The sequence below is a fragment of the Triticum aestivum genome, chromosome 1D (genome assembly GCF_018294505.1).
Source record: "Triticum aestivum cultivar Chinese Spring chromosome 1D, IWGSC CS RefSeq v2.1, whole genome shotgun sequence".
Classification (NCBI taxonomy): domain Eukaryota; kingdom Viridiplantae; phylum Streptophyta; class Magnoliopsida; order Poales; family Poaceae; genus Triticum; species Triticum aestivum.
The window spans coordinates 44945141-44955086 of NC_057796.1; the positions used below are offsets into that span (position 1 = coordinate 44945141).

General features: G+C 40.6%; 1 protein-coding gene across 7 annotated transcripts; it reads right to left on the bottom strand.

Annotated features, from left to right (window-relative positions):
• Positions 1-214: 214 nt before the first annotated feature.
• LOC123180190 (uncharacterized) lies at positions 215-9285 on the bottom strand. Of its 7 annotated transcripts, none has more exons than XM_044592161.1 (12): positions 8972-9276; positions 5473-7698; positions 5066-5383; positions 4894-4993; positions 3501-4805; positions 3231-3419; positions 2530-2907; positions 2327-2440; positions 1950-2234; positions 1817-1879; positions 1670-1719; positions 215-552 (listed from the first exon to the last, which is right to left on the bottom strand). In XM_044592161.1, exons 7-12 carry the CDS (start codon positions 2824-2826, stop codon positions 282-284), a joined length of 1080 nt encoding a protein of 359 aa, XP_044448096.1. In that variant the 5' UTR covers positions 2827-2907; positions 3231-3419; positions 3501-4805; positions 4894-4993; positions 5066-5383; positions 5473-7698; positions 8972-9276; the 3' UTR covers positions 215-281. The 7 variants fall into 7 exon arrangements, 5 of the variants coding, with proteins under 5 accessions (XP_044448096.1, XP_044448098.1, XP_044448097.1 ...); XM_044592163.1 differs by having other exon boundaries at positions 1670-1738; positions 8972-9267; XM_044592162.1 differs by lacking the exons at positions 4894-4993; positions 5066-5383; positions 5473-7698 and having other exon boundaries at positions 3501-3692.
• Between the last annotated feature and the right edge of the window lie 661 nt (positions 9286-9946).

Here is a 9946-nt window from a genome sequence, read left to right on the forward strand (position 1 = left end):
TTCTGTATAACCGAGACATATTTTCCACCATAGGTCATTACTCACCCCTCATATATTTCTTTCACCAATGGGTGTTTCATTCCATAGCAATAATTCAGAATATTGGCATTCCAACAAATGCATCTCATACACAAGCACAAGGTATTGAGTTGCATCCAAATTGCATTAACCATAATTATCAAATGTCGAATGCAGAACAAAATAGTAACTGAGATTGGCCACATTGTGCATAAGATAAATTGTCAACTAAGACAAATTTGTCCATAAGATAATAAAGTGTTTCAAATATCTAACATAACTACATTTTGGCATGACTTGAATATCATTAGACTTTTATAGCCAATCATCATCATCGCCATCGCCATCGCCACCGCCATAGCCATAGTCATCCTCATCTCCATAGTCATCATATTCCCCATGGCCATAGTGATCATAGTGCTCATCACCATACAGATCACCCTCACCATAGTTATCATATCCCCCATTGCCATAGTAGTCATCCTCATCATCATTTCCATGACTCGTACTGCCTCCAGTCCTGCTTCCCATTCCCTAAGTAATGACAAGACTAGTTGTCAGTATAATGTAGCTGAAATTTAAGTGACCTACAGGGATCAAACTTAATTGTTCTAATTGACAGGTTATCTGCTAGCTGCTATATAACAGTATGATTATCTAGCATTATGATGCTTATTCACCTTTCGATCCTTCACATGAAATTTTCAGAGGAAACATGAATCAGCAGGAATACATATTCCATACAAATTTTCCAATTACTGTGCATATCTATTTGCGACCCCACTATCAATGGTGTTTACATTTCGCAGTCACATGACAAAGCCGAACGAGTGAACTAACAGACCACTATTGGCTAGTTTGGGCATATAGTAAACTAATTAAGAATGGCATGTACAAAAAGCATAAACTAGCAGCATGTGCCCCAAGGTGAAATAATATTTGCATGTATATGTATTATAATTGAAATGCATATGTACAGAGGCTTTACCGAACATGGTTCAACAATGCTTAGATAAAGGAAGAGTATCCGTAAGAAAAATATTCTGGATGGTTAGCCTAAATTCTTTCATGTCTAATAATTCGTTCCCTCGACCTGAATAAATTATACATGAAGTACAAATAAATTATTGTTCATACTATCATATTTTTCCTATTAATGATTTTTGAATTAATATGGTTCAGTTTATCTAGTTTTGCACATAAGAAATGATAGCAAATTTAGATATGCAAGCAAACAAGGCATATGTACAGAGAAACAAGCAAACAAGGCATCTGTACAGAGAAACAAGCATCACAACTGTAGGCTATCAAGTGTGGTCTTCACTGCATGTTTTCTCATAGATGTGCAGATAAACTTGTTCTATCAACCATCAAGTATTTACATGCAGCATCAGTCATTTCTCTTGGGTGATATAATCGTTTAGAGGAATGCGCCAATGTAGTTAACCATGCATTTCTTTTCTAAATCTGTAATTAAAATATATGAAGGATCTGCATCTGTTGCTACTTTCCATGACCAAAAATCCTGCACCTGACTTGCACACACAAGTTCTTTCTTGATGTGCTAATACATATGCAAAGACAAACACATAAATGGTGGAACAAGGAGAGGTCATCCCCAGACTTGCGAGCACGACGACAATGAACTAACCTTTTCGGTTTGGTGTTGAGGCACATCACCTCGTCCCCTTTGAAATCCACCTTCAGAATATGATGGAGACTATCTAACATACACAAAAGAAACATTACTTAATGGTTCAATTGCTGAAAGCCTACCATTGAGATGGGTATAACTTACCAAGTCATCTGCTGCTGATTGCATTATGCCATCAAAGTCGACTCCCCCTTTCTCAGCCAAAGACTACAAACATCAGCATGTCAGCACAAACCTATTCACTCAAACTCCAATTTACAAGAGAAGACAAGATTACCTGAACAACAAGCTCAATGCCTCGAAGACGCTTGATCTCCTGCTTCAAATGTTTGTTTTCTCTTTCTAGACACTCCTCCTTAGCAGACTGCACCGGCTGTGAGGCCATCGCCCTTTTAGACTTAAACTTCGCCTTCTCTGCTTTGCTAAACAACTCATTAGCAATTCCCAGCCTGCCATGTGGCATTCTGCCTGCTGCTTCATAGATGATCTGTCCATCTAAATCCGGGTGCTCCTCTTCCCAATTTTCTCCGTGGGCATTTTTCATTGCCTTATCAAAATCCTCCTTTTCAAATTAAAAATTAATGGTAAACTGCTGTGTTATGCACATAGTTCTCATGATGATTATAATGAACTAAGTTGCAATATTTTACTGACCCAATGATCAGCAGTTCTTTGACTGCATATCTGCTCTTCATCAGTCCCTCGATGCAATTTGTGCGTGTGAAGCCAAGCACCAGAAATTCTAGGGTCTTTCCCGGTTTTGAGTTTCTGCATTTCAAGAGCGTGACACATCATCCAATGTAAATGAAACTTCCTTATTAAATAGTAAGCAGAAAGATGTTTGATGAAAATAGTACCAGAAATTGACGCGTGGCGACAACATTTCTAGCACCACTGCAATGGAAGATAGTGTTCCCATTAGCAAGTCTGTTCCTCTTGTTGGTTAAGGATAACCCTCTAAATCCAGTACTACTCCAGTGCTCACATAGTAGACGCCAACCAACGTCTGTACCAAAGTCAACTCTCTTTGCAGAAATTAAAGCTTCCTTAGTTGGCCAGCGGTTACCATCCTCATCCTCTTCTGTTAGTTCTGTAGGCAATTGTCCCTTCTTCTTTAATCTTTTGATGGCTGCCGCCTTTTCCTCATGTAGCATCTGCTTCACTTTCCTAGTTAAGTTCTCCTCCAAAACACCATCTGCCTTCTCTTGCTCCGATGGGTCGCACTTGAAACGCCACTGCCATAAACCATCCCAAAATATGTTTTGTTAGTTACTAGTGCATTTGTGGAAGTGAGCATATGCACAATCATCAAAGCTTCCAACACTTCATAGATAAACCAAGTAGTTTTGTCATGGTTGTGGACAAAATAAAGAATTTTAACTACCACCCATCCACCAGTTTTAGACTTCTTATGTCTGAATATAATATGTTCACCTCTGTTTCAAAATTCTAAGTACTAGAAAAACTGATTCGAAATTCTCAAAGAATTTATATATATATATGTGTGTGTGTGTGTGTGTGTGTGTGTGTGTGTGCGTGCGTGCGTGCATATACTTACCCAAAATTCTTCCACTATTTTGGAAGCTGCTGTTCTTACTTCTGGACCAGGGGACCACTTGTAGTCCTCCCAACACAATACCGGTTTTTGATCTTTTTTGGACCAATTGGCGGTGGATACATCTGGCGCACTAAGGCACCTAGCACCGTTGATGGATCACGAGCGCTGTATGGGTGCCTTTCCCATGCCCTGTTATAAATAAAGATCAAATGTAGTTAGCACATGAACATTGCTCCAACAAGTAAAGCAATTGGAATATTTAATACTTACATGCCAACGGGAACTATAAGCGGTCGGTCAATTTCCTCTAGTCTGAGACCGGCTGAAGTCCTAGTTCTTGGTGTTCTAGGATTTTTAGCCTGTGCAGTTGACTGAGTTGATCCATTGTTTCCTACAGAGGCACTAGAAGAAGACCTGTTCGACCTAGCCATTGAGACACGCCTATGATGCAAGCGGGTCATCCTATTTACACAGTGACAAATACATTCTTATTAGCTACAGAAAAATTAATTGGTAGATGATTACCAAAGGCATGACAGTAGAAGAAGAAAACAACAGAAAACATTATGTAACAACTAAACTAGAAATACTATCAACCATAATATATTGTTCAATAGTTGTGTCACTAAATCTCTATGTAATATGTATTACTACCAATAGTAAACATACTATATTATTCACTAGTTGTGCCACTATATATTTATTGGTACCAAGACAGAAAATGAAGTGCAAAAGCTATAAATGTTCAGTAATCATCATCGTCATATTCAGAGTCATGCTCTATTGCATCATCCTCATCTTCGGTCTCATATGTCTCTTCTTGTCCTTCCTCTTCAGTTAAATCTTCTTCTTCCTCATCAGTACTCTCGTCCAATTCATCTTCTGAAGATTCTTCTCCCTCATAATTATTGCCTTGATTTTCTATTACATAAATTTCAGAGGGATCAAGCTCCACATCATCTGACTCCTTTCTTGGCTCAGTAGATTCATCAACAAATTTGCCACCATCTACAGAAAAACTACCCAGCTGACCACCTTCCTGGAAATATTCATCTGTAGTAGATGGGTCATTTGCGTAATCACCAAAGTTACTCAAGCTGGTACTTGGTTGAATAGTGTAAACAACCCTCCAATCACGAAGATCTCTCCTGGAGGATGCGTAATGCAAGTAATAAGCTTGTGTAGCTTGGTGAGCCATGGCAAATGGTTCAAAATTACTTAGCCTTGAAGACCACTTTATCTCCACCAAACCTAATTTTGCATTTGGCTTCACACCCTTGATGGGGTCAAACCAATGGCATTTGAAGAGTACCATCTCAATTTTTCTACCAGCTGTGAAGGATACTTTGATAATTTCCTCAATGACACCATAGTACTCAAGTTGTTCAGTCTCTGAGATGAAGGATGACAAACAAACCCCTGTGTTCACCGTTTTCAACCTTCTACTTTTTTCTCAGATATCTCTGATCTAAAGCGAAAGCCATTCACATCATAGGAGCTATAGGAATAGGCTCTAGAGCTGCATCCATTAGCTAAATTCCACAAGTCCTCATCAGAATTAGGATCTTCTTTGCACTACAATGAAATGAAAAGAAAAACTCGGATTATGAAACATAGTAGTAGTTGAATGGAGAGGATATAATGCTAATTAAGATGTGCTTACAGCAATCTCGAACCATTCCACAAATTCGGATGCCATCATTTCATCAAGGCCCTCTGATGTCAAGTTTGGATGACTTGCATATTTTTCATCTTCAAATGTTCTGCAAATCCGCGTATGATTATAAACATCTTGCACACTTCAATTCTAAAATTACAAATTATTCATCACTTACTCACGAAATCTATCAACAGCAGAGCAGTTAGTCAAAATGTACAGCCTTGCTGCATTCAACTCATCACGCGATAGTTCTCGGGCAATAGGCCTCCCATGTAGGTTTCCTACATGCTGAAACACATCTAAGGTGCAGCCATCATTCTGCATGCGTGTTCCTCCATTATTATATCGAGGATTCTTCTTCCATATAGTGCGAACGTGATCACTAAAGTAAAGAGAAACACAATTCGTGATCTCCTGCACAATACAAGCTTCAACGATTGAACCCTCCACTCTTGCCTTGTTTCTCACTTTTAAACGAAGATAGTGCATTGCCCTATAACAAAATATTAGAAGTTTCAGCAATAAAGGAAATAAATATATCAAAACACAATGTACAGATCAATGTTATATAGTCTAACATACCTCTCAAAAACATACATCCAACGATATGCCACAGGGCCGCCAACCCTTGCCTCATATGGAAGATGCACTATCAGGTGTTGCATTACATTGAAGAAGCCTGGTGGGAACATTTTCTCAAGCTTGCATAATAGAACAGGAACCTCCTCCTCAAGTTCACGCATCCGTTTTGGAGCAATTTCTTTGGCACACAATTGCCGATAAAAAAAACTTAACTCTGCTATGACCTTCCATTCAGGTTCTGGGATGAAGCCTCGTAGGGCAACTGGCAGGAGGCGCTCCATGATGATGTGGTGGTCATGGCTTTTTAGCCCAATGAATTTGTTTTTACTCAAGTTGACAGTTTTACTCAAATTAGCAGCAAACCCATCAGAAAACTTCACTTCTTTAAACCACTTAAGGATGGTCATTCTATCTTCCTTGCTGACACAATATTTCGCTCTAGGTTTCTTCGACACACCCCTTGAATTCTTGTTCAGGTGTAGCTTTGGTCGATCACAATACAAAGCAACATCAAGGCGTGCTTTGTTGTTATCCTTAGTTTTCTCAGGAATATCAAGGCATGTGTTTAGTAAAGCCTCAGATACATTTTTCTCATTGTGCATTACATCAATGTTATGGCGAAGCAGCAACTTCCGAAAATACTCTCGCTGCCACAAACCACTTATAGCTATCCAATTGTGCTCCTTCCCAAACCCCTCAAATTTACTCTTGCCAGTTTCATCATGGACAAGACTTTGGAGTTCTTCATACACCTCTTCTCCGGACAAGGGCTTTGGTGGAGGATCTAAAACTGTTTTTTTCTTGCGAAAACATTTCACACTCCTACGAAATGCATGGTTAGTGGGAAGGAATCTCCTATGGCAGTCAAACCAGCATCGCTTTCTTCCATTCTTCAATGAGAATGTCTTTATGTCAGATCCACATATAGGGCAAGCAAGCTTTCCATGAGTGCTCCAGCATGCTACTAATCCATAAGCTGGAAAGTCATGAATAGTCCAAAGCAAAGCTGCCTTCAAGGTGAAATTTTGCTTTCGATAACTATCATAAGTTTCTACACCATTTCTCCACAAATCATCAAGTTCGTCAACTAGAGGCTGCATAAAAACGTTTAGGTTCTTTCCTGGATGATCTGGACCGGGAATAACTAGTGCAAGGATCAGGTTACTCTGCTTCATGCACATTTCTGGTGGAAGATTATAAGGTACAACAAATACTGGCCAACATGAGTAGGAGGCTGCTTTAATTCCAAAAGGTGTGAAGCCGTCAGTCGCTAGACATAGCCTTATATTCCTTACTTCCTCAGCAAATTTTTTAAATTCCTTATTAAATTCCTTCCAAGCTTCACCATGAGAAGGGTGAACCATTACTTCATCACTGTTATGAGGCCTTGCGTGATAGTCCATGTGCTTGGCAGTGCTTTGTGACATGTACAACCGTTGTAGCCTAGGAGTAATTGGGAGATAGCGCAGAACTTTTCTTGGTATCTTCGTAGATTTATTTCCTGCGGTTGTTTCCTCATATCTAGGTTCTTTGCAGATAGTGCATTTTTCTTTATTTTCATTCTCCTTATAATAAATCATACAATTATTGGGGCATGCATGAATTTTGACGTAAGGCATTGCTAGACTATGCACAAGCTTCTTGGACCTATGGAAGTTTGCTGGGAGATCTTTTGCAGCATCGTCCCCAACAATGTCATGTATAAGAGTCATCATCTCATTGTAACAAGCTTCTGACAGATTATGTTGTGTTTTAATAGTCATTAGCCTTCCTACAATGGATAGACGTGATTGTGTGGTCTTCTCATGCAAACGTTTGTCGGCTTCCATCAACATTTCATAGAATTTTTTGGCAGATTTTGTTGGCTCATCACCTTTAGAAACTCCTTCAGCAACAATTGCATCAACTAGCATGTCATTCATTCTATCTCCATCCCCCACGTTATCATGCTCTACATTTTCAGGTGCATCAGACTCCCCGTGGCTAGTCCATCTCTCATATCCTAACATGAACCCATTGCTGCACAAGTGTGTGGTCATGACATCCCTTGTCCACTTATGACCGCAAAAGCACTTGCTGCAAGGACAATGGGATTTCCCATCTACAGCAGCATCGGGCAATGAGAATGCATGATCTAGGAAATTATCTACTCCATGTTGCCAAGCATCACTGATCAACTTCCCTCGTCTCTCTTTGTACATCCAACTACGGTCGACATCTACATTGCTACAAAAATGTAGAATGGAAGTAGGAGGTATAGTATAAGCATTGGATTTAATCATGAACATAAAGTGTGATATATATTAATTATATAGTAACAATGAGAAAATCAATCAAACAATTCTATATTTTGCCTACATTGGCCATAACTAACAAGATGGTCATTAGGAGCTCTATCCAAACAAGCTAACTAATGTGCAAGTTTATTAATACCTATTTCAACTTTCTGAACCAGAAACTAAGGGAACTGTTCAGGTTATTCATGGCCATCAGAAGCACATACTCGTTGGACATAAGTTGCTACTGTAGTAAACACATAAAACATAACCTTTTTCTGAGCATACCAGCTGAATCCTAGATTTAAGGTTCTACAAATATTCTCTCCGTTTCTTACATAATTAGTTCCCGGCTAACATGGTTTAGAAAGAAAAGAAAGAAAACAAGATCAACTCGTGCAACAAGAAAACTTGCCAAACTAAAATTATGAACCGCCAACAAACCAATACTGATGGATCGTGCAGAAAAGAAATTGCAATGTACAAATAATGGACAATCAGCACAATCACGCAAGACAGAAAAGAAGAAAAGTACTCAAGGGGGTGTGACAGAGACGAGGAGAGAGGGGAATGGGGAGGGAGAAGAGAATGATACTGTGGCGCCCCACTATGATCGCTGCGTGCCGATTGATCGGCCATCACAGAGGAAGCAGAGGAACTCCTGACCACCCGTCGGAGTGGAAGCAGAGGGACGCCGGGCACCCCTCAAGCTAGATTGGTTTGGAGAATGAGGACGTGTTTGTTTTCAAAGAGGACCAGGAGACTATGGCGGTTACTTTAGGACCTGATTTGGTGCGTGGTGCGCCGGCGCGCGAGAATTTTTTGGTGGCCGCGCCAAGAAATCAGCGCCAGATCGCCAAATAATTTGGTAACAGGAGTCCACGGCTGCGAGGTGGGCACTAACCACTACGCGAGAAACGTGAAAAAAAAGATAACCACGAGGCCTCCTCAACGGATTGAACGGACTCAATTATATTATCCCATGAAAACCACGGTACATATCAGGGTTCGAGTAGCAGTAAAACATGAGCATATCTCATTATCTCTACATCACATAATCGTGTCAATGTTGCGACAAATTGTCTCTGGTGTACGTGCTGATTAACTAATTAACCAAACAACTCAGTCTCCACACTCAATTGTCTCCACACTCAATTGTGTCAAAATTTCCTCAATTTCAGTTTCAAAAAAAAATCCCAAATTGCCTACTGTAGTGTACTGACCTGGAGAGATTGGGCGTGGTTAGCTCGTGGCCCGCCCAGACGGTGTCGAAGAAGTCGCCGTGCTTGCAGGAGGCAGGGTCGGACTGGTAGCTCTGGGGCCGCCAGCCCTCGTTCGTCTTCTCCGACAGTGCGGGCTCTCCCCACCCAACCCCCGCTTCCCCATCCAGCTCATGGCGACACGGGAACCTGCTGCTGCTTGCCGCTTGACTTTGGGGTCAAATCTGAGACGAGAGTGGAGGACGGTGGCAAGTCAGGTGACACATCTAGGCGGCGACCGGCGTTGAGAGAGAGGTGAATGTGAGCCGCAGGACTGAGGGGATATAAGCGGCGGGGCTGGTCAACGGCGCTTTCAGAAGGTCTAGTATAGATAACATCTGAGGAGGTATATGTCACAACTTGTCTGATGTCCACCTGGTATAGCACGCTAGGCTAGCTTGTTTGGTCTTGGGTTCGAACCATGCGGTGCACTTAATTTTTGCACACGCGTTATTAATTAATTATTAGTACGTATGAAATCATATAGGAGTACAATAACTTTTAACTTTTATTTTTTGGGCCATTTGTTTTTTTAAATCCTATTTTTATTCATAGATTTCTCACAGTTCGTTTGGCACATACACGATTCCTTTTTTTTACATGGCACATACACGATTCTTGGTATGATCATAATACGTTTTTTTTTGCGAAAAATGGTCATAATACCTTGGATGATCCATTGGTGTGTTGTATTTGGTTCCACCACGCATCGGTTTTTTTTTCTTTTGCATGGTAATACGTGTCTCATTCATATCATAAAGATCAAAGTACAAGCCACGTGAAGATCGACATGACAAAACTGAAAAGATAGCAAAACATCTCTGAGCTAGACACCGGCGCTCCGTCACCTGCCCCCAGCACGACCACAACAGCCACCGAAAAGAAGAACAACAGATCACCTCCTCACCCAAACTCGACGCGGCTCCATCGCTGATATGC

Bases quoted from the DNA above. Each gene is read 5' to 3' on its own strand.
- LOC123180190 (XM_044592159.1), bottom strand. From the start codon at position 7,760: ATGTTCATGATTAAATCCAATGCTTATACTATACCTCCTACTTCCATT. The intron at 5,384-5,472 runs GTATGTTAGACT...ATTTTGTTATAG, and splicing joins TGGATGTATGTTTTTGAGAG to GGCAATGCACTATCTTCGTT. The intron at 4,806-4,893 runs GTAAGCACATCT...ATTTCATTGTAG, and splicing joins TGGAATGGTTCGAGATTGCT to TGCAAAGAAGATCCTAATTC.